Source organism: Mytilus galloprovincialis, chromosome 3, assembly GCF_965363235.1.
Source record: "Mytilus galloprovincialis chromosome 3, xbMytGall1.hap1.1, whole genome shotgun sequence".
Taxonomy (NCBI): Eukaryota; Metazoa; Mollusca; class Bivalvia; order Mytilida; family Mytilidae; genus Mytilus; species Mytilus galloprovincialis.
In genome coordinates this window covers 56,170,465-56,196,969 of record NC_134840.1, presented here as the reverse complement: position 1 = coordinate 56,196,969, position 26,505 = coordinate 56,170,465, and the positions used below count along the sequence as shown (strand labels likewise).

At 31.9% G+C, this 26,505-nt stretch overlaps 1 protein-coding gene across 2 annotated transcripts; it reads left to right on the top strand.

The window, feature by feature from the left end:
* Window positions 1-2,974: 2,974 nt before the first annotated feature.
* Window positions 2,975-26,439, top strand: LOC143068388 (integrin beta-like protein C). Of its 2 annotated transcripts, none has more exons than XM_076242400.1 (11): window positions 2,975-3,134; window positions 6,852-7,117; window positions 13,042-13,182; window positions 15,220-15,355; window positions 16,400-16,561; window positions 17,192-17,346; window positions 18,194-18,355; window positions 21,801-21,841; window positions 22,576-22,704; window positions 24,573-24,968; window positions 25,437-26,439. In XM_076242400.1, exons 1-11 carry the CDS (start codon window positions 3,024-3,026, stop codon window positions 25,661-25,663), a joined length of 1,926 nt encoding a protein of 641 aa, XP_076098515.1. In that variant the 5' UTR covers window positions 2,975-3,023; the 3' UTR covers window positions 25,664-26,439. The 2 variants fall into 2 exon arrangements, with proteins under 2 accessions (XP_076098515.1, XP_076098514.1); XM_076242399.1 differs by lacking the exon at window positions 2,975-3,134 and adding an exon at window positions 5,805-6,016.
* The last annotated feature ends 66 nt before the right edge of the window (window positions 26,440-26,505 follow it).

Below are 26,505 nucleotides of genomic sequence, written 5' to 3'. Positions count from 1 at the left end.
ATTTTTTTCGATTTTTCCAAAAACACTTTTTTCCACTGAAATTTGTGCTTTTGTGTATTGAATCGACCATAATCGACCTATTTTGTGAAAATTTGTCTTTAATTTATAAAAAAATTACAAGGATGATTACCACTTGAAATTAAAGGGCTTTAACAACGAGAGAGCTAGAGAAGGGTTACGCATGAATTATGCGTTTACTGATATTTAAAAGAAAAAGAATGGCAACATTTGAAGAGAAACATTGGCATCCATTTGGTTGACTTATTCGATTGACGAATATTCAATCTTATACTGGTAAAAACGATTATTAAAATATGTTTTAAACCTATAATACGAAATCAAGCTGACATATAGAAACAAATCTTATTGCACGAGTTCGCTATCTATTTACATATATTTTTATGTTAATATCGAATAATATAACCTTAAACACTCTACAAAGGTGACCTCTAAACGTTATACACATATGATCGAGTCTGCGCATGGTAAATTGTTATTTTTAACCTTTTGAACTATGGATGGTAAAAATTTTGAGAATTTGTGTCAAATCGATAAGCATGAGTTTACATCTAATTTCCATTTAAACAAAAGAAAAGGGACTCTTTATTAAAGAGCGTAAAAATGTCAATTTGGTATATTTGGAAGTTTGTATATCTGTTTCTTAGGGCTTTCAGAGTTTAATGTATGTTCCTGAATTAAGGTTTTGTGCATCTAATATACGTGTTTTTACTTTAAAAGTAAAATAACAAGATATACTGAACTCCGAGGAATATCCAAAACAGAATATTATATTAGTAACCAAATATCAAAATCAAAAGCTCAAACACATCAAACGAAAATATTCCTGATTCCTGATTTGGTACAGGCATTTTCTTATGTAGAAAATGGTAAATTCAAATATAATTGGCACTTCGATAGAATTGAAATCTTTTGAATGAAAGACAACTTTTCTCAAAACAATCGATTTTGGTTGGACAAGTCAAGAACATGTAGTTATTTTTTTTATGAATTCCACCGAGAAAAAAAAGAAAGACGAAATAATAATCTTTATAGAGGATGTGTGTTTGAATGTTTTACTAACAGAACATGACGAAAAAACGTCGTAAAGGATCTTTAAAATGCAAAACTTGAAAAAATATCGGATAATAAGTCTTTAACCTTCAACATAAAATATTTTGTCTGCTCTTCCCCAAAATACCTAATTAGATTTTTTATTAATCTTTCTAAAATTCCCCCTAACAACCGATCAGACAATTGTTATAAATTGATAACAGGCATAATAGAATATTAAATGATGCTTAATAGTTAGTACAGTAAATACATTTGTCTTTTTGTAGATATAATGGTTATGTAAAAGAGGAACAGTCAAATTCATAAATCGAAAATAAACTGACAACGCCATGGCTTAAAATGAAAAAGACAAACAGACAAACAGTAGTACACATGACACAACATAGAAAAACTAAAAAATAAGCAACACGAACCCCAACAAATAACAAGGTGTGATCTCATGTGCTCCGTAAGGGTAAGCAGAATCTGCTCCACATGTGGCACCCGTGAGAATCGTGACGAAGTTATATGTCCACTAAATCTATCGGGTTTCAAGAGCTATGTTGACAGCGCGTCATCCCAACAATGGCTTCCATTTTAATGATTAAAAGAATCTATGGTTTAATGGTGGTTGTTTATGATGTAAACAGATGTACACAATCCAAGTATATAATTTTTACCTTCTCTTATAAAGAGTTCTATTTCTTTGTCTGATAATCAAGATATCGGCCTGTAAAATGTACTATTTAAACTTGATAGTAACATTTCTAAATATATGATGCAAAATACTTGCATTGACTAAAACTCCGGTGAAGGATTGATATGTCGTATGTACAGTTAGATTAACAACTGACGCGTGTTTCTGGATTTTTTTCGTAACATGTGAAACACAAGTTTTTGAATCCTATTGAAACACTTAAAGCTCATTTATTAAATCGGGTTGACACAGACCAGCAGGGTTACTTGTCCGTGCGATAGTTGAACCAAAGTTTCCGCGGTCACGATAGATGTCATCCGCATATAAAGAAGATTTCTTAACACACTTGATATCACACTTGTTATGTATATAATTTTGTTTAAATCACTAGAAATCTATGAAAAGTGATATTTCACATAAGATTTGACAAAGTTTAATAAAAATTCAGTAGTTTTTGGTGGTGTTTGTATGTTACCTTGAAATGTTCAATATGAGGTTTAAATTAAAAATTACAATGATGTTAATCAGCCCGTTTTTATTTCCTGTTTCATAAATTTGAGTGGTTCTGTGATTCAGAAGATTAACTATAGCAACACGCCAAGACTTAGAATACGATATGAATTTCAAACATTGAAACTTTTTATCAAAGCTAATGAAGATGTTATACAAGATGTAATACAATTTGCTATGAAGTAAATATAAATATACACCGAGGAGATGAAATTTAAGTGGTATCTTTAATAAAGGTGGATTTGGTCAATATCTTCTTCTTAGTAAAACAAAGTATATGCTATCCAATTCAAATATATTTCTTATCACATTTAAATTCGTGATATTTTATTGGATTTTATGAAGCATATGGAAATTCATTGTATAATATTTAGTGTTCTAATGAGTCAAGTACTTCCGTGTTGAATGCTTAGACTGATCATTCTGATATAAGTCAACCAAAAATGATCTTTATTAATATCATGTTTATCTTAACATGTAGACAAAACAGATAAACTTTCAATTATATATAAGTTCATAATAAACAAGTATTGATAACATTTCAAATTGAGTTAACCAATAAAGTCTTCCAAACACGACATAAACTGTCGTATAGCCAATGAAAAGTTTTTGAGATCGAACTAGTAACCAACGAAAATTTTATTTTTTGAAATTGAATTAACCAATGACAAATAATTCTGAAGACGTAAATTGGCGATATCAATATAATTACTATTGAAGAAAGTTTCAATTTTAAGACACTCTCAGATTTCACAGAGAGAAAAAAATGTCTCATTCTACTGGAATAATTGTTCTCTTTATCATGTTAAGTCGGGTTGGAAACTGTTCACATTTCAGAGGAGGAACTATTAGCTGGAAACCTATTCATGGCCATACGGTAAGATGTCACTAGGCCTTATCTTAGACCGTCGATTAAAATCACATTTCAGGGGAGGAACTATTAGCTGGAAATCAATACATGATCATACAGTGAGCCAACAATTTTTGTTTGGAATTAAAGTCACTGGGCCTTACCTTAGATTGCCAATGTTGCAATGTAACTAAAAAGAATTACTAAAATATGAATGTACGATAACAATAAGAGGAAAAGAAAAAGAAAGAAAAAAACTTTCTTGCTTTTGGGGTTTATTTTCTAATGTTTATATCTTCAAAGACTTTGTTGGCTTGTTTGCTTGCTTTGATTGTATTGATGTTTGCTCAAGCATTGTAAAATAAATTGATATCTGCAAACAATATACAATAGGCAGATTTACTTTATACTTAAATTTCATTGGATGTTATCCTGAAAGATAAGAACATCCAATTGTACAAAACCATGTTGGTAAGGTTTACCTCCAATTTTTATTGTTTGCAAATGTCAATCTCAATGCTTGGGCAAACGTAAATACAAACAAAACAAGCAAGTCTACCAATGCTTAAATCTACAAGCACAATGAATTTATCTCAAACACACCTCATCATCGTAGATTTCACTAATATAAAAAGGGATAGAATATAAGTATTATTTCAAACGTTTTATAAATATAAGAAATATATAAAGTTTGAAATAACAAAATGCATATATAATCACGTTTCTGTATACAAGAAACATTATGCAAGGGTCATCCTTTGTGTTGACCATGGTGTCTTAAGGGCATACGATACAGTTTTGATCCCATAGTGAAATGTTGATGAAAATTTGCAATTATGCTATTTTTTTTACCTGATTTAATCAAATATTTGATAAAAAAAATATACCTTCATGTGCTACTTTAGGAGTAAATGAGGTCAAAATTTCGGATATTTTCTCAAATTTCGGATTTTTGGACATATATTTCCTTCTGACAGAAATGCACAACCTTTTTGTTTCAAAAGATAAACACAAGCTGTTTTTTTTGTTAAATTATTTATAATTTCTCTTTTATATAAGTATCCTATAAATTTGTGATTTATTTTTGTTTAGAATTAACAAAACTTTAACAAATGTTCATGAATGTAAAAAAAAGTCATTTTATGCTGTATATTTATCATATTTAAAAAAAAAAAGTTGCATTATTGACTTTTTCATCAAAATTGGTACAAAAAATCTTCATACGTAACCAAACCGACCCTTATTTCTTTGTGAAAATATCAATTTTCCGCCGTATCCAACCCTACAACATAACCTATATATTATCATAGGGTTTATATGTTCTCGTCTTAAACATGCATTACATATTTGCCACCATCAGTCTCTAAGCAATTAACAATCAAGCAATCAATCCCGTTTGGACTACAACCTGATGTGATGTGTAAAGCAAACAGTAAAATCATAAAAAAATTGAACTCAAGACGGGAAGTCTCTAATCAAATGGCAAAATCAACTGATAAAACACATCAAACGAATGGACAACAACAAGACACGCGTATCCTTAAAAGAACACTTTGAAGAGTTTTACGTATGTTGGTGTTTTTTGTTTGTTTCATGTTTAACTTTATAAATCTTTAGTTTAGTTTTATTAGTTATATTAGTGTCTTTTTCCTATCATCTTTAAACCATCTGTCTTTTTTAAGTTTGAAGCATTTCTACCAGCATACGAATTTTCTAAAAAAAAAAAAAAAAAAGAAAGAACAATAACGAAAGTATAATTGAATAAAAAATCTACAATACGGTTTTCTTTCAATTGCATTTGTTTTGAATTTCTGTCTCGACTATAGCATGCAAAGTCGATTTCTTCTGATAAAGAAATCTTCCACAGTTTTTCTAGACTACTATGGACGAACGTATCTCTGTCCGACTGTCCCTTCCAATCTGATAATGTGTTAATTGTCATTAAAAGCTGAATCAACTATTTACGTGTCGTACGAATTTAGACATTTGTATTGAACGAACCATTGAATAAAAAACAAAATTACATATTTTAAATACAATGTACAGAAAGGAATGGAGTATTTTAGCTGTTGAGAAATTATTTTTTCAATATTCTGTTAAAGTGTTTTGTTTTTGTTGAAAAATACTTTTAATTATGGTTAAAGCGTGTGCTTTATTTTTTAAAACTACTTTCTAAACTTTCTAAATAGTGACTCGAATTAATAGAAAAATGAAACATATTATGACAAAGTCACAAATAAAATACATATTCCTTATCATTGTTTTTCTTCAAATTTCAGAGTTAAAATTGGTTATCTAAATAGCCCTTCAACTCTAGGTCTTTTAACCTAGTTTGTATTACTTTAAAGGCTCAACAATGTCAACCATAGACTTTATGAAAAAGAAGTCCGAAATATTATTCACATTGGTTTTCTTGGATTTTTTGAAACGCATTGTATTTGGTAATACCATCATATCCTTATTGTATAAACCAAAATTCACATTCTATTATATCAATGGTCTTTCATGTTATCTACATATTTACATATGAATAAACAACCAAATATGTATTAATTTAGATTTGAATGTGAAATTGAAGAAATCTTCAAATTTTTTAATATTCATTATGTCACGTTTTAACTAACAGATTACCAAAAGTCCAATCAGGAGAAAGGACTTTTAAAGATTACAGTATATGAAAATCGAATACAAGTATTTGTCTTTTAAACGGAATTATGGAACACTACCACTGTTTCTTGTAGATAACTGCATAAATATTAAATTACAGGAAGTATAATATATTTCTTACTATAATTGCGATGCAGAATACGGTGGGAGTAGGTGTACTTCTTTTTGTGTTCAGTTTTTATGGAGAATGTTCACATTTCAGAGGAGGAACTATAAGCTGGAAACCTATACATGGCCATACGGTAAGACAAAACACTCCAACTAAAAACATATATGAGAAACAAATTTATGGCATGCGATTTTACATACTGTAAATCTAAACAAATCTATAACTTCACTATAAAAAGAACTAGTCTATATTTCAAATTTCAAATCAGATTAAGTCGTAGAGGGAAACCCTTTTGATTGAAAAACAAAATTGTTTATTCTATTGTATAAAATCATAAAACAACCAGTTGGTTTACACATTGTGCAATGTCTTCTCTTTGTAAGCATTGTTGCTGTGGTTAAGTCATACAATGTTTTAATGTACATGTCAATATTTAATTTATTACTTGCCAATATTTCTCTTAAAGTACAAACATATATTGATGTAAGAATGACAATCTTACTTATGATGTTGGATCTCAAGATTGTATTAGTATTTGCCGGGTTTACTATCCATACGCCCCGACAAAAAAATCGCTTTTCTGGGTTCGTATGGATAGTAATCACGGCAAATGGTAACAAACCCCTGTGGTTGGATTAGTTAATACATCGTTTGCTAAATGATGGCGAATTAAATACATGCCTGTCTAGTTGCATTATTAGTTGCCTTTTAGACTTATAAACTTGAACTGTAAATTCACTGTCTATAGCGATATTTAACCAGGAAATGTTACCGCCTGACCTAGTGTTTAGTAGTCAATTCCATTTTGTGATTTCCAAATTAATCCTTAAAACATATGATTTCGTTCGATAAAAAGGTTATTCGAATGACACTTATGATCTAAACGTAGACCATTTACTATTTCAGCCCAAAGATGGCATAGGGAAGAGGCTGATTATCATAATAAAGTTGTACTATAAATATTGTAGATTGAATTCACATTCAAAATGGGATGGACTTTTGGAAGTGGACCAGGATGTTCAAATAGCAAAATCGGACAGTTTGTTAACACAACATTTATAGGTGATAAAATCTGGAAATGTGATCAAGGTTGTAAAGTGCCAAAGAAACCAGTAGGTACTGTTTTCTATTATTGTACTGGTGCCAATGAAATAGGTACTGATGCTGAAAAATGGGAACAAGGAGAAAATCGTTTTCAAGAGACATTCATTGGAAATGGACCTTTTATTATTAGGTGTGTATCAAAATTATATAAGATAAGGATATAAATCAATTCAATTTGAATTTGACTAAACATAAAAGAATAAGTATAAATGTGTCAATGAATTCGAGAGTATAAATGATATAATTTTAAAACGGATATCTGATGTTATAGCAAAATACCAAAACACAAACAATGAATTTACATTTCAAGAAAGAAACCACTAAACGACACAATCGTGGACAGGCAGTAATAAATGTCCTAAATGCGGTTGGAATAACTGATAAGAAAGGCTACCCTCACCCTTATTTACATATGAATTGAGACAAACGATCAAAACCAAAGACGTTATTCAGATGAAATGTGATCAGCTGAAAGAGCGAATCTTTTGGCTTATTTTCAAATTGAAAGATAAAAAAAACAATCCTCTACAAGAACTAATACCCAGTAAAACATATTTTAAAATTTTCTTTGTTGATATGAAATGTACATACACTGCCTCTACTAAAAAGGTCAGAAACATTGTACTTGCTCTGATGTTTTTAATCACATTCAGACCGTTCCAAATGATTATGCTTAATGATGACTTACGCATTCAATTTTATTTCGTTCTGATTTTCGCAGAATTAAGGTACTTGGACTTGAAAAATAAAATAACGTCGTTGGTTTTTTGTTTATTTTTGTTTTTTTTTTTTTTACATCGTGTAGAGTTTTTGCACATTACTGCATGATGATGAATCAAGATTGGGTTTGCGTTTGTCGCAGATGACCGACTCTTCACGACAATTCGTTTTTTGGTAAATTAATAAACAAAACTATTATCCTTAACAATGAAGCGAAACACACCAAAAAAAACCAATGCAAAGTCGAAGAGAAACCAACAAAACTAAAAAAAAAAGATAAAAAGAAAAACAATAAAAAAAAACACCAAACATTATTATAAAAAAAAACAATAGAAAACTAAAATATTAGCAACACGATTGCAACAAAAGATATAGAGGTCTCTGGAAGGGTAAGCAGATTTTCCACCTATAACACAGTACGAATTATCAACTTAAATACTATTTGTCATTACTGAAATAAAATTAACGGAAGTCTGTCAACATGTATCAACTGTGAAACCTGCTGTTTGGCCAAATGTTAGGAAACTAATACGTCTAGATCACGCTGACGCGTTACAAATTTAAACACAGTCAAGAATAATTCCCTGAATTTGAAAACTTGGGGAGTGAAATAATATTTCATAGAGTCAAACAAGCGATGAATAAGGATGATTCATATCATAATTTGACGATCAATGTATATTTTTTTCTTAACGATCTCAGTTCTTTGGGAACAAGTATATTTTTTTTAACTTATGTAACTACATACAAATGCGAATAAATTCGTTGTTATAGTAAAAGTGTTCTGGTCTCAAACATGATGCGTTCCAGTCTATCGTTTTCCCTGAACGTCAAGTGTTCCAAACACATCCACGATTATAAAGGCACGTGCTGTATTAATGTTCCGGATGTGTGTTTCTGAGCGCGCTTATTATGAACTGAAAAAAACATTACCGATGAAAATGAACAACAAAACTTGATTTAATAGGTATGTATATCTATATTTAAAACATATAAGGAACATAAAATTTAATTTTTAAGTATTTAATCGACAAATTCCTCTTTTGACGAACAGACTGAAGTATAAATGGTAGCAGAACGTTTTGTAACAATTCGTGTTGAATTCGTGCTGTTATGCCTTCATCGTTTCAAAAAGTAGGAGGTTCTTTGCGTGAATAAATGAAAAATATCATATTCTCGTATTTTCAACGAATGTAAACATCTATATGTGAACAAACCCTTATGGTAAAGAACCACTAACTCAGACCCGGTCGGAGAGAACATAAGTATATATGCAAAATTTAACATAGAAACCATTGGGTCTATGAATTACTAGTAGTGGTTTTATACTTTATGCATTGCGGTTTTATCTTACTAAATGTACATCCTCAAAAGTGTGGATAATTCTCTTATCTAATTGTTGCTTTCTTTAAACATTATTCGCTTTAGGTAATCGTCATTATTTATTAGGGGGATCATTACCAAAACTATACCACTGGGGGCTGCAATCAAAATATCTATTTTACTGAGGGTCACACGAAGAAACCTTTTATGTCTGACAAGCAAATAAATTATTGGCAATATTGAAGTGAGTGTGCAATCTTTTAAGTATTTATGTCGTTATTAAATCTTTGATAGTGTACAGCACCAGCAGGATGCATAATCCTTCAAAGATAGTGAATATGATCACATCTAACAGAAATCACCCTGTATAACCCCGATAAAATTGAATCCGGAAGTTGACGCATTCAAATCGAACACACCATGTACCACTGAAGTCAGACAGTGGAGAATTGACAATTTAAAAAAAAAGTCCAATTTTTATTCTTCGGATATTTTACTCCAATGTATTCTTTGCCGTATTACTCATTACTGACTTCAAGGTTTTTCAAATATGTTATATAAAAAAGGCAAACATTATAAAACGCCTGACCACGCCACTGATAAAAGCATGCTTGCTGATTTTAGATAAATCAAAATTATATGTTTCTTAATGTTTAATAGCAAACATTTTTGAAAATATCATAGTTTAAGATTAACAAACAAATTAAGATCGTTGGTTTATGTTTCATCTAGAAACAATGAAATGCATGTTTTAACGGGATTTTAACTGGCAAAGTCAACCACTCAGTGCAAACTGCAACACTCTAATTCTAATGTTCTCATGTATATACCTATGGTTTTGATAGCTTTCAAATTCTTAAATATTTGATTCTAAAAAAGAAACAAGTTATTTATTTCAGCACTTCATATTGTAATGTACAAATCTTCAAAAAAAAACAAAAAAAAACCAAGCAATTGATCATTAGTTTTGTTGACATGTTAGCAGTCAATTTAGTGGCATGTCTAATGACAAAATTAAGCTTAAAACACCTACAAGAACGACCGTTTGCTGTACTATTCCTTTCTTCTTTTTTTTCCTCAAAAAGCTGTGTAACGCGAGAGCCTTATGTTTGCAAATGTACCACTTTTTGACAAATCAAACTGTAAATAAAAGCATCTTATAAATGAACTAAATTAAAAATCATACAAGAATGACAATGGCCAGAGGCTCATGACATGGGGCAGGCGCAAACAAGCGACGGGGTTAAACATATTTTGAGAGATCTCAACCCTCCCTCTATATTATTTAGTTATATACTTTATGTTTGAAATTTCAGAACTGGCGGTTGATATATAACAAGATTAAGAAGTAGTTATAATCAAAGGGGAAGAATCCACTTAAATGAGGAAGCTCAAAAACAATTGTAGGCGACTCGAATCATGTTAAAAATGCAAAGGCAGCAGGGTTACATGAGCACTGACTCCGATTACTAGATAAATATATATATATATATATATATATAAAGAGGATAGTTTATGTTTGATATTGATTATCTAAAGTGCTATGCAGGCAGTGGATTCTGGGAAATGTTGGTGACAAACGATCTATTGATATCTAAGTTTTTGTAAAGATGCTTGACTTTAGAGATTGTAAACGATGAGTTAAACTGTGTTCATAAGCCAGTAGACTTTCTTGTAATATGATTTTATTCAATTTGACGAAATTTTTGAATTATTAAATAAAAAAAGACGACGTGAGGACGATAATCTGCAATAAAGATGAATATATATCTATTTGTATATGGACACATTTTGTCAATTATTTTTTTGTGAAATTTCTAACTTGTCTTATACTTTATCACACTAAGACGACGATCCATTCTTGGCCAAAACTAGTCGTAGAAGAAGCGTAGGAAGATCGTAGTAAGGACGAAGTAAGATCGGAATGGGCATAGAAGCCTCTTTTTGGAAACCTGGTTCATTCGGGAAAGCCAATTGAAAATATTTTGCTGCGACCTAACTACAATTTCATTGAGACTATCCTGATTTCACTACGTCTTTATTATGCTTCTGCTATGATATTGATACGAACAAACTACGATGAGGAAAACAATAATACCTGCTATAACGCGCTTGTCGTCCTCAGTACGACCTCACTACTATAGTATTAATGAATAGGTGTTTTTATAATGACCCTGTTATATGTCCAAGGTCTATTATAATGGTCGAGGAAGTCTGTAATGGCCTGAGGTAACACCGGGGGCCATTACAGACATCCGAGGCCATTATTACTGACCGAGGACATATAACAGAGCCATTATAAAAACACCCATTTATTAATACATTTATTAACCAACTGAATAAAGTATATGTGTTAATATACCAAATATCCAAGATATTAAGTTAACAGAAGTTATGTGTTGAAAAACAGGAGGAACAGTGATCCCTATATATGGTTCTTTAATGTTGGTTGCTGGTTACTAAATTAAATAAAATACAAAAAAGTATTATACTCTTTACAACTTAATTTTATTAACTTTATTAAAAACCCGAACTGTGCTTTATACAGACAAACCGGGCATTAATATAGGGTCATTACAAAAAAAACAGGACCATTACAGAAAAAAACAGGGCCATTACAGAAAAAAAACCAGGACCATTACAGAAAATATGTTATTTTTAATAACCAGTCCTTTTTGGCAATAATGTACTTAGTTGGTTAATAAAATTCTATAACGTCCTGGCCACGTTTAGTACTACGTGTTTATGCAAATACTGGCATGATTTCTCAAGGAATGTACAATGGGAAAGCAGTCACGGATCCAGAACTTTTCATAAGGGAGCCCCACTGACTGACCTAAAATTTCGCTTCGGTCATGCTTCAGTGATTCCCTATATAATCAACCGAATTTTTCCCACGAAAAGGGGGGGGTTCGGGCCTGCCAGGGCCCCTCCCCCTGGATCCGCTTATGGAAATTCAAGATATAACTAAACAATTCTTTAAGTAATTTTCATGAAACTTTGATGAATAATTGTTTATAATATATTTTTACTTACTTTTTAAAAATATCTTCTTTTATGTTTTTTATTCATAAAAAGGGGTAATTTTCCCAGTTTTCAAAAAATAGCTAAAAAGCGCCTGTAGCTGTTTTCATTAAACTTTATTGACTTGGTTATATCTTTTGAAATAAGCTTTGTTTTGTTTTGGTATGACATTGGAGAGTTAATTTATTCTTTAAAAACTCGTCGAAAGTTTCCATTTGTTCATACTTTGTACGGTTATATGATTATATTTGTTCACACTTTGTACGGTTATATGATTATATTTGTTCACACTTTGTACGGTTATATGATTATATTTGTTCACACTTTGTACGGTTATATGATTATATTCGTTCAAACTTTGTACGGTTTTATGATTATATTTGTTCACACTTTGTACGGTTATATGATTATATTCGTTCACACTTTGTACGGTTATATGATTATATTTGTTCACACTTTGTGTACGGTTATATGATTATATTCGTTCACAAATGAGATAAAAGGGTGACGTGTGTATCATACACTTATAATGGAAATCTTTAATAATATAGGTATGTAAAGACATTATTAGACGGATTAAACGTGTGGGAGCACACAAACCCCACCCTCCGTCCCCCTATAACACGGGAAAGTTGTGTAACTGAAACTGACAAATCCTTGACAAAAACTGAAACCTACAAAAAACAAACAACAGTCTAAAACAACATAGAAAAAACATGCTTCACATGTGACACACGTCATGTTGATAAGCCTCATTCGGGATATTTAGTAACAATTTTATTTATATGATGGCAATTTCATATTGACCAATTCTTTGTCATTTATGGATGATTTTTTAATGACATAATTTAAGTAAACAAAATGAAATATTCACTTCAAGAGCATTTAAACGCAACAAACTGACAATAATAAGAGTAAAATTATTTTGTACCATAATTCAAGGCGGTGATTACAGAAAAGAGTTTACTTGCAATCATTTGTTTTCAGTTATACTGGAGCGATGTGGATGAACTTAGATTTTGGTAATCCAAATGGATGGAACCTTCAGACAACAATAGATCTAAGAGTTAGAGATGATATAAACTCTACAAATTCCAGTCCGATAACTGCAAGTAAACCACTATATACGTACGTATCAAAGTAGAACGTAAGCCGGTTAGTGTCAGGTTGAAGTTTTATTTTTAAGTCGTTAAAACGACTAAGCTAACTTGTAAAAACGATTTATATAACTTTTTATAACGACTTGTCTAATCTAACTCGTTATAAAAAACTTAGCTAACTCCTTATAACGACTTAGCTAGCTCGTTTCAACATTTTAGCTATCTCTGTTAAGCAACTTATCAGATTCGTTTAAACGACTTCTATAACTCATTTAAACGACTTAGCTAACTTGTTGAAACGACTTAGACCCCGTTCACACTAGGACATTTTTATCGATTTAAACTAGATCGGTTCACTTTAGATCGGTGTAAGAGCTAATGTGAACGCATTGAATCGATCTTCAATCGGTCTAAACTAAAACACCAAAAGAGGTAGTTTAGTTTGAATCGATCTAAAGTAAACCGATCTTACTTTAGATGTGAACGCAGAGATCGGTTTAAACTAGTACGATTGAATCGAAAATAACGTTTGCGCATGTATAGCGGCAAAACTATCTCAGAGGTTCGTTGTTTAACCCATATTTCTCTGTTAAAAGACCTTTAAAACAAACTGTAAACATGTTGTCTTCGTCATAGCATAGATTTGCGAAATCTGTGTCTTCTTTTCTTATGTTGATTTTTTTTTCTTTGAAGGAACCGCAGTATTTCCGGCGTCGTGTTGTAACTTCGTTGCTACAGTTATTTTTTTCAAAATTAAAGAAAACTACAATAACACCAGTATCAAAATTTTAAATTGTGATTCAAGAGAAACAATAACTATATCCATCCCCCCCCCCCAAGTGTGTGTATCAGTGTATCAGCACATGAATTTGATAAATCAGTTCTATTTATACACAGTGTTTACAGTTTTACGGGCAAAAAGGTTAGATCGATTGCGTTTTTAATTGTAGTGTGAACGCAGTGGTTCATATTAGACCGATAGAGATCGATATGATTAAAGATAATGTGAACGCTAACTGGTTTTATTTAGATCGATTCAAGTTAGATCGATAAAAAAAAATGCTAGTGTGAACAGGGTCTAAGCTAACTCGTTTAAACAACTTAGCTAACTTGTTATAACGCGTTAGATTAGCTAAGTCGTTATAACAACTTAAAGATAAAAACTCCATCGTGACACTAACCGGTTTCCGTAAAATAGAGAATAGGAATGTACAGGCACGTGCAAATAAAATAATACATGTAAAAAGATAACAAGAATGGCAAGAATACGACAGTACCAATGGTCATATCAAACAAATAACATCAGGCTCCTCTGAACAAAATCATACAAGGAACTTAAAAAACTAAAATAACTCTGATCAAGATAACCTTACTTTTTACGAGTAGAAAATGTGGTGTGATTTTTAGTACGCACAAATGCATCTTTTCAATTCGACCATATGTTCTAAAACTGCAACAGAATTAAAACAAACCTGCACAATGTAGTAACGAATTTAAAAAAAAAGTAGATGTGGTACGATTCCTAACGATCAACCAGTGACCTATTGACGTTGATGTAAGTAACTAACCCGAGTTAAAGGATTTCGCCCGGTCGGCCTTCAACAATGAGTAAAACTCATAGTTGTTCTTAGATGAATTTGGCTATTTCAAGGACAAAGTACATATACATTCTTGTTTTTTTTTATTTTGAGAGTGTTCTTGGTACAAGTAAACATAGAAAAGCGCTTCTATAAAGCGTCATTTTCATTTTTCATTACACGAATAGTAAAATTTAAAACGTAACATCATATGCGACAAGAAGCTGAAAATTTAATTGAAATTTACAAATACAGACACACGGATCACTGGTCTTGCAGCAAATAAACAAATTGATTTGTTTTGATTTTGAAATATTTCGCATACTAGGGTACAAAGAATCTTCAAGTCCAAAGTACATGAAATAAAATGATTATAAAATGTATGGTCTATTTTATTAGAGTAAGTTACAATAACAAAATGTATAAACAACAAAAAATAATTTAAAAATGAATATCGTACTTAATCGATGTCTGTACTCTCCTTATAGATTACAATTTTCTTGTTACCACGAGCTAAAACTACCAATGTATGATCCCGATGGTGATCTGGTTAAATGTAGATGGGCCGTTGGTAAAGAATGTGATAGTGTGTGTCATGCCATGCCGTCTGCTAGTCTAGACGAGGTTCGGTATAATTAATAACAACCACTTAATCCTTTGATCTGCTTCATATTCAAAACAATTGCAACATGCCATTTATATATATTTTTAAATGAACATGAACTAGGGGGTAGAGAAAGCCTTGCAGGTTTTTTTTTCATTTCTACAAATTTGAATGCACACTGAAGTTTAATATTGGATATTTTCAATGGGTACGTGTTATCCTTAATAAATTCCAAAAAGTATTTACAAAGTTTTGAACCCAGAATCATGTTTTGTAAACATGAAGTTTGTCATTTGGAAACTATACCTTAGAGAATTTTTGGGTGACGAAAGATCTTCAAATCCTTATTTTTTATATAAAATTGAGAAAGGAAAGGAATGTGTCAAAGCGACAACAACCCAACCATAGAGCAGACGACAGCCGAAGGCCACCAATGGGTATTCAATGTAACGAGAAACTCCCGCACCCGGAGGCGTCCTTCAGCTGGCCCCTTAAAAATATATATACTAGTACAGTGATAATGGACGTCATACTAAACTCAAAATTATACACAAGAAACTAAAATTAAAAATCATACAAGATTAACAAAGGCCAGAGGCTCCTGACTTGGGACAGGCGAAAAATTGCGGCGGGGTTAAAGATGTTTATGGGATCTCAACCCTCCTCCTATACCTCTAGCCAATGTAGAAAAGTAAACGCATATAACAATACGCACCTTAAAATTCATTTTAAGAGAAGTCCGAGTCTGATGTCAGAAGATGTAACAAAAGAAAATAAATAAAATTACAATAATACATAAATAACAACAGACTAGTAGCAGTTAACTGACATGCCAGCTCCAGACCTCAATTAAACTGATTGAAAGATTGTGTCTTCATCATATGAATATCAGGCACAATCCCTCCCGTTATGGGTTTAGTATCATACTATCATAAAATATATGAGAAGAACATAACCCGTGTCATGCCATGCCAAAGTGATAATGATAGTAGTTAGATTGTAATCTAGGTGTGTTCTTTGCTTTAGTCCTTTGTGTTTATGCAAATTTGTACTTTCATATTCAGGATACATGCACGTTAAAGTTCAACACTTCTACTGGAAGTAACTACACAAATAACGGTTGGTATGCAGTAGCATTGACGTTTGAAGACTTTCCTACGAAAACAATACACGTTGGTAATGAGCAATTCAACGAGACAACACCTATGTCAACTGTCCCATTACAGGTAAAACTAAAATATCGAACGTCTACAATAGATACAGTTATATAATGGGAGTTGATCATTTTGAAGTTCATATTACATCAAAACTCTTGGAATCCTTTTCAGTTAGTACTTTACTTTTTATAAGAAAATTATGGAAGTATCTTTTAAAACTTTAATGTTTACACAGTTGACAGTTTGTTGTTTAATGAAGAACAAAGTCAATGTACAAACAGAACTGCAATTTTGTGAGAATCAACACTCACATTTAATACAGAGAAAAAATGCAACAATTAATTGAATAAACTGTATTGTCTATAGTTTTCGGGCGAACGTTAAACAGATATAATTCTTTTACATTGGCTTCCGAAAGTTTGCGTCCTGGGTTCTTAATTTATCTGATGTTAAAAAAAGCTTCACTTACTTACAAAAAACATGTCTTCTATTTTTAACAGCTAACGTTTTTGCTCTTTTGTGAGATTTTCTGAATTGTTTGCCATAAATTGAACATTTTTTTTAGATAATTTCACATACACAATAGTTCACTTTTTATTTATGACTTTGACCATGTATTCCGCAACCGTTTCTATTTATTTTATGAGTAATTGAATCGTACTTTTTCATGCAAATGTGTAAGATTATTTCCAATTTCAGTTTCTCATTCATTTGGTGGGGAAAAATTCCCCATGTAATTGGAAACCCGAATTTGTCTCGCCCACTCCTCCTGCGGGAACAAAAATCAGCATATCTGCTGGGAAATCATTTACACAGAAGATTTATGCTGCAAACTTGGCAAATAAAAAAGAAACGTAAGACAAAAATTTATTATTTATTTTTTAAAATAGAACCTATATTTTGGGATGAATTTTTGGTAGACGATGGCCTTTGATATGTATATTATAAAACAGTATATAAAACAGTATGTATATACAAAACTTTGTAACACACAACATTCTATCTATTTATCTGTTTTATCTTCACCAACAGGCGAATAGTCATCTCATTGGCAAATATACCACATCTCCTTATTACTAAATATAGGAAAAGAGCTGTCAACTGTTTTTCTTATTTTTTGCCTAGAAAATATATGAAAGATGAATTTGCAGTAGCTGAGCATGTTTGTGTGTGTGTGTGTGTTTTGATATGTGCTGTGTCATAATAATTTAATGGAATTTTATACGACAGTCAAAGAAGTGAGAGGTTTAGCTAGCTATAAAACCAGATAAAATCCACCATTTTCAATAAAGAAAATGCCTGTACCATGTCAGGAATATGACAGTTGTTATCCATTCCGTTGATGTGTTTGAGCTTTTGAGTTTGCTATTTGACTTCGGACTTTCCGTTTTTGAATTTTTCTCGGAGTTAAGTATGTTTGTTATTTTACCTTTTTCATTAACGTTTATAAGACTAACCATTTCACCTACTATTCATACAAGTATTTTTTGTTTTGTTTTAAATCATTGCCGTTGCATCTTTTCGCTCGCTCGCTTTCTTTAAAAAAAATATGGCAATATTCACACAAAATGCAACGATTAACTCAATGAAGGGAATCCATATGTCTTTGGTATTAGAGAGTACGGTTAATGTCGTCTAAGTCTATCTTAGTTAGGATGTTTGTTTTCATATTTAATTTATTTCGTTTTGCACTTTTTGTAGTGTGACCAAATTAAGTTTAACCAGGCCAGCAGGAATGGTTGTGAAAGGTCCGACAAACGTTCCAAATAGAGCCGGAGTCGTTTTCTGGGAATTGTCATGGACACCGACAGTCAACGACCAAGGGAATCACATTGTATGTGGCATGGCTGAAGACAGCACAGGGTAAAATTTCAATAGTACATAGATGGTCTTTTAAGTGATGAATCATATAATGAGACCGTAAGAACAGAATACCTGCTAATGATTTATTTGACATCTTTTTTACTTTCAGTATACTCATTAATATATTTGCCTGTCCAAAGATCCAACCCCATTTTATCAAAATAAATAGTGATAATCATTCAGTGTATATAAAGTGCGAATCCAGTCAGTTCATGTTCACTGTTGTATGCGAGTATGTTCATTGTAGAATAAAGGATCATGGGAAAACATTATTTGTTTACGTTTTAAAAATACCAAAATAATTGATTTGAAACTAAATTTTAACATATTTTCATTATGATGTGTCTTTTTAATGTAAAATAAATGTATTAAAGTTCAAATATGTGTTATAAAAGCAACATAATATAGAATATCAATTATTAAAGGCGATCCATTTTCACTATAGATGCGATGAATTATCACTGTATGGCAGTCATTTCTGATGAAGAATTTTCGAAGATGCGATGAATTTTTATTGTAGATTAATGTGATGATTAGACTTGCAACAAATGAAAAACTTATTAGATTGCTTTAATATTTATATCTATTTATAACTTGTTTATGTCTATAAAAACTGGCTGGCCATTTGTATCTTTTCCCACAGTATTGACATGTGTGAACTGTATTGCCATGTTTCCCTGCTTTGTGATTCGCTAGGTCTTTAAAAGTTGCAAATTCCTGATTACACAAATCATACTGATACTTTTTGTTGTTTTCTAAGTGCATGTTGTTTCAAATTATGTTTGTAAAAAAAATACTTTCTTAAATTTATAGGGCTTGTTGTTTAGGTGCTTGTTGACTTGGCCATCAAAGAGTTGTTTTTATACGAGGGCAATTTTTTTTTCGGTTCGTATATTGCTATGATGTCGTCATCGTCTGCGTCGTCCGAAGACACATTTGGTTTCCAGGCAACTACAATTTAAATGAATGGATCTATATAAATTTAAAAGAAGGTTCAAAACCTTAAAATGAAGGTTGGGATTATTTTGGGGATGATGGTTCCAACTTTTTACTAAAAGGGGCATAAAAGAAGCATTCTTTTTAGTTTCAGGATAATTTCTTGTGTATAAAAATTTCGATTGCTCTGAAATTGTAATACAGCGTTCAATACCACAAGTAGAAGGCTAGGATTCATTTTGGGGGTTATGGTACTAACAGTTTAGGAATGACGGAACAAAAAAAGGGACAAAAAACAATCCTGTTAACTTTGTAGTTTCCGGACAATTACTTGTGTGTAAGTTTTTGGATCTTTCTAGCATTGTGCTACAAGGAACAATATCACAAATAAAGGGAAGACTGGGGTTAGGTTCGGGGATAGTTGTCCCAAACATGCAGAAATAAGGGGCAAAAGAAATGGCCTTTTTTTCTAATTTCCAGACAATATCTTGAGTTTAAGTGTATGGATCTCTCTAAAATTGTACTACTAGGTTCATTACCACAAAGGAAAGACTGGTATTGGGTTTGATGGTTATTGGTCCTAGACGGAAAACAAAATGTAATGGTCGGTTCTAATTTTTTAAAGGGGTTCATATCGCTTTTATTTTTTTTTTTTGAATTTCAAATTTTTGAAAAGTTTCAAGACGAAGCCTTCAGTTTCACAGTATTGCGCATACGATTTATAAAATCTGCGACCACATTTACCTTGTGTCAGAAACCTATATAACGTCATTTCACAATTCAAATTCAGATAGTATCAAGCTTTTTACGTGTTGTAGAGCACCCTTGATACTACCGCAGAGGTCGAACCCCGAACAGTTTGGGGCAAGTATGTACACAACATTTAAGCAAGACATCATTTTTGATGAAATAAAGAAAATGTTGAATATCGGACCCTTTGGACCTCAATGTGGACCATTTTGATATCTTGGCCCAAAATACCAAAATCCCAAAATTAAAAACACGGTGAGATTCAGCATGCCAAAGTACCCTAAATATTCAATTGTTGTTGAAATTCAAAAGAATTTATTTCTTGACAGTTAGGACCCCACAAACTTGTTAAATGGACCAAAAAAATAATAAACACAATCATGTATAGATTCAGCCTACCAAAGAACATCAAGTTTTATTTTGGACCCTGTGGGCCAATTTAAAACCGGACCCAAAATCAAAAATCTTACGTCAAAACCTCGTTGAAATTGGTCAAGAAGTGATTTATAAAAAAATGTTAGAAAAGAATTGTTGTTTTTTTATCCCTTTTATCCCATTCTATTTTGATAGACATGATAGATGTACGTATTCAGTGATGAAGTGTCATTGCATTGGATAAATATAACTGTACTTTAAATAAAGATGCTGATGAATTATAAAAAAAATCTATGACATTGCTTCTTCTGCTTTGTAAATAGACCCATACTCGAAATCCAATGATAAAATTTGTTTGCACATGCGTATAATGACTACTGCAGCATGTGCAGAAACATGAATTTTATCAAATTGGCATGCATTTTAAAATATATTTCTTTAATCTAAAACAGTTACACTTTCAACTCTTAAATGATCCACATGTTGTTATATCATGACTTTTATATAAAATAAATATTAATTCTATTGAATTAAATGGATTGTTCAATCAAAATTTCCATCTCAAAGTCAGTACTATCAAACCCTTTTCTTAATTTAACCATTGTTTGAGTAAGTCGGCTGAATTAGGAATTTATTGCATAAAAATTGATAAAACTCATACAGTGAAAATGCACCGCTTATACAATACTAATGAATCACTCTACAGTGAAAATGAAAGTAAAGTATCATTATTCAACAGTAAACATGACTCGCATAAAGATAGCATTATAGTGGAATTCAATACAATATGGACAAACCAAATAACAAAAGCTATTTTACGTTATACAAAATTAATAATTGTGTTGAAATGAATATTTTTCTTCAACTACATCTTTCCTGCTAGTTTGTAATCACCTGCACGATTTGTTCGTAAAACGTCCTAAATATTCACCTATTTCGGTATATATTTCACGTATGGATGGCTCTCGTCGCGATAAAAACCCGTTCCCATCTCTTATTTTGTCTAACTTGTATTATTTATTACTTAACATTGACATGTGAACTATTTTTCTTCATTTTCTTCAAATATCATAATTTTTTCGTCTGTTTATTTACCATTCTACATCAGAAATGCGTGGCATATACAGTGAAAATGGTATTTTAGGATCCACTGATCATTCCAGTATATATATTAACTCACGAACGATCAATTTTTTGTGTTATATTTTTTTGGGTAAATAGCCGCCGCTGTAATCTGTTGTTGTTTGATGTCTGTCGTATTTGTTTTCCTTCTATTGATTAACTTAAATCAGGATATTATTTTTTTACGATAGCATTGTTTCACATTTTTTATGTCTTGGCCTTTTATAGCTGACTGTGCAGTAATATATATTTTTAACTTTAGACATACAAGTGACACGAGGTGCATAACACTGATAGCCTGGGGTAAGTATCACTAGGAAATGGCAAAGTTGTTTTTAAGACGTGTCAGACATTGACTTAATTTACATTGTGCCATAATTCAAATTTGTTCGTTCAGCGTGTGTTCACTTGTGTCAATATGTCTTTTAATTGAGTTAAGCTATTTCAATTGATATTTTATAGTGTGTCTTTCTATGTTATTAACCTATGGGATGGTTTACTTTTACAAATTGTTACTTGGGTGGAGAGTTGTATAATTGGCACTTATATCTCATCTTCCTAAATCTATAAACATGATTTTTTTTATTGAACATATTGCCAGTTTATACAGTTTGAAGCAATACTCAAATGTTTTATCTTTTTAATTTCCATATTGTAATGTTGTCGAGTACTACGATTACTTGCATTGTACAAGATCTTTCTGTACTTTGGCATTATTGTATGCAATACATACCCCATTATAGAGTTACATATATAGTTACAGACATTTCCTATAAATGCATTCTTTGATAAGGATCTATAGGAAATATATAACATAGAAAAAATCCATATGTACTCAATAATATTTTTCATTGTCTTGAACATGCATAAACTATTTCCAACTGGACATTAAGCAATCAATAGCATTTATGATTATAGCTATATTCGTTCAAAATGATAAGTAACGGTAGTCAGTCATAGAGTTCCATGATTTTGATTGCGAACAGACTATGCAATATCATATGATCCTTTTGTAATGAAATTTTGCTCTTGATCAGATTCACCAGATCCATGTAGTCCAAATCCATGCAAAGGAAATCAAACGTGTTCAAGAATTGGGTCGTCACAAAACGTACAATGTGTTTGTCCGAAGAAGATGAAATTGATTGGACAATTATGCATTAAAGGTAATAAGTATAAAATAAAATGGATAAAAATGAAGACAAAATACTATATATAATTGTCAACTGCAATAGCTTGTTTTAAGGTCTAATCAAAATAAATAGCTCCGGTTTTGAAGTCTTTGATTTGGTTTTAGTTCCATCATAATTATCCCAAGTCAAACGTTGTGAACGCCATACAAGTTTAAATATTTGATGAGCCATATAAAAAAAATAAATAGAATTTCTAACGTCGACCTTGCCGAAAAGAAGCATTTTTAATTTCGACAAAATTTTCGAACAGAATGAAAAATTCTATTGTCACCGTTGTCCTTAGTTAAAATGTTTTATTTATCATTGTCAGTTCATTTATTTCATCCATTTAACTTTATGTTTCACCATACTCATTATGACGTTTGACTGAGACTGACGACAGTTCATATTATACATGTCACTGCAAGATTTCAGATACTCGTCAGTCACTGCGAAATTTCAGACACACACATGATTGCGTCAGTAAGTATCAACATATGATTGCACACACGCAGAAAATAAATGTTACGATTTATGAGTATATATTTTGTGTGTTATTTTTTCATTAACTGCTAATCCCGGCGTCACACATTAGCGTATAGCTCTAAAGTTCGAGGTCGTTGTAAAAAATCAGGTACCGTCCGCTTAAACGCTAGTGATTTTGGATGCATTCAACCTGTCAATCATATCTGAATCGTGTGCACAACGAGTTTTAAGCGTGTCTTGGACGTACGAGAAGCGTACCTTAGCGTTTATCGGGCGTTCAAGTAACGTATGTTGGCGTATGTCTGGCGTTTGTCTAACGTATATAGAATGCAAGCTACCAAAGAAAAAAAGTTTCTTTGACGTGTTTGAGACGAGCCCCGGTCGTATCTGGGACAATAATCCGTGCTTTTGGCGTGTCTGTGACGTTCAATTATGGGGTTTTTGTTACGAACATACCCGCATATTTTTGCCCTAAGCGTGTTTCTAACTCATCTGTAGCGTTTTCAACGCGCTTGTAGCGTATGTAATACGTGCGTGTAGCGTACAGGTATACGGTTTGCAAACGCTTGAGCTGGATGAAATTTTTATGCTGCATAACATTTTTTTTTAGTTATAGCGTACACCAAGCGTATATCTTTGCATGTCGAAGTACTTCAAACTTATGCCACGCACGTTTAACGATTGCTTAGCGTTCCTCTGGAGTGCATCTGACGTATTCGGACTTTGTCAATTTTCTCTGTACGTCTGGTGCACGCCGGTCCATACGCCAATGTGTGACGCCGACATAATTACTAACCGAACGCTATAAAGCTGAAAGATTTTTTGCGTTTATGTTGATAATTGAAAAATTCTGATTTACAGTTTCGTAAAAGAATTTCTTTCAGTAACCGTTATGAAAATCAGTAATCGTTATTTTAAGATTAGATACAGCTTTTCCGTACGTGTTTGTCAAAATTACTGAACTACAACATACATATGCATTGTGTTTAAAGCATTATTAATTCACAGCGTGATTGTTCAGTGCTTTGTCAAATTTATTAGTCTGTCAGTTCCTAATTGGCTTGATATAGTTAAAAAAAAACATCCGGGTCAACCTTCGGTCTGCATCGATATACCGTATTAGGCGTCCAGAGTCTAAAATAAAAGCTGTGATGAATTAATTATAGAGCAAAGATCTGACACCACTATAAAACTCATTAAATACCAAAAGAAAAAAACATTGACACAAAAAACTCACTGATGAAGTTTCTGTCTGGAATTTATTCTGTAGGTCTCAAAATTCCCGTTTGAAGAAAACATCGTTAATATATACAGTTGCATTAAACAATTAAAAATAATGGAAAAAAACCAGCTTCATTTTGTATGCTTACTTACAGATATACCCACAACAACCCCTATGACAACGACGCCAACGACAACAACAACCACTCCAACGACGACAACAATGACAACAACCACTCCAACAACGACCACAACCATACCAACGACGACAACAACCACTCCAACGACGACAACAACCACTCCAACGACGACAGCAACCACTCCAACGACACCCACGACGACCACAACCAGACAAACAACTACGCCAACGACGATATTACCGACCACAACCGCAAAAGCAGCGATCAAAAAAGCAACTTCTACTGTAACTACGGCCAAGCCAACCATGACCACACAAACAAAAACTACACCGACGACTACAAAGAACAGAAAGAGTACGCAAACAACAACAAATAGGATGACAGCATCAACAATGATTACTTCGCAAAATGGTAATTTTAGATTTTTTTGTGAGATGTGTTGGAAAGAGGACTTTATGCAATTCATTCAGAAACATTTCGTTATCAATTATATTGTTTATTTTTTTCGGGACCTCGTTTTTCTTTAACTTTGATTAATCGGTAGTATGGTTTGTTCATTTGGAATTAAACAGTCATTCTAAGGATATTTAATGATATTGTGGATATTTGCCAATTATAGTTGTTTGAAACAGATTGTAGGGGTTTACCATGGCCACTATATATATTTAACTTGAAACGTCTCATTACATAAAAACTAAGTAGTATTACTGAATATACATTTCTTAGACAATGACTCAAATTGTTGCTTAAAAAAACTAGTTAAAAAAGAGATATAGCTAGTTTAAGACACAAGACTAGTTTGTTGTTCCATAAAAATATTCCTTTTATAGGTCTGATCATAATTATCATTAGATGTTAATAGCTTTTTCATATTTATAGGTAATTCTGTAAAACAGGGCCAAACGCCCAATGTACACAAGAAGATCCCAGGACATAACTGCTTTAAGTCAGAGCCGGTGGTTTTGTTTGCAACATTCTGTTCTATTTTACTGTTTGCATTGGGAGCAGCTGGTGGAATATTGGGATATATGGTGTTTAAAATGAAAAATCAACTCAAAGCTATGAATTCGTCAAAAGACAGTTTTGACATAAATTCAGAAAAGTGAAATCCTTTCAGATGTAGTTTCGATTATTAGTGTAAAATGATATTTTGATGGAAAAATGAATTTTGGAGATTGAAAACAAATGAATTATTTTATGTAAAATGAAACACTAGAAGGTAGTCGAATTCTTGACCGAAGAACACTTGTTGTCTCTGTATTTATATTTTTTTGGTTTCGTTGTTGATTTCAAGTACTGTGTAATTAATATTTTTTGCTTTTGTAAAGTAAACGTTACCCACGAGTTAAAGTGTGTAACACAATATGATTTAAAAAAATCCTATGACTGGTTTGTTAAACTTGTAAAAAACACTAAAAATCAAATATCAACGAAAACACAATATTCTCTCAACGATAACAGAACACCGAAATAAACAAAACTCCTGACGTTTACGAAAACCAAGCATTAAATCAATTCAAAATCATTCAGTAAAGAATTTTTGTTTCTCAAATTGAGAATAAAAATCGGGACCTCGTTAAGGACGAGCATGTTATGATAACAACCGATAACAAGTAAAATTAATTTTAAGGTTAAAGCTTGGTCTTTTGGAAATACTCTTATTACAAGTGATACATTCAATATGTAATGATGTGTGGGTTAACAAATTCATGCTAATATACTGAAAATGTAAGCATCCTTTATGAATTTTTGGTGATTCAGGGATGTTTTCTACCGGCTTTTAATTCCTTTATGGTTTATGAGCTATTCATTGTTTGTATTAGGGTTCTAACTAGCAAATAGTTTTGCCTCAAGTCTCACTGAAGAGGTCTATTAACGAAATGTGCATCTGCTGTAATACATTTGGCAACGTTAATGTTATAACTCATTGTTTCATTCGCTATGTATT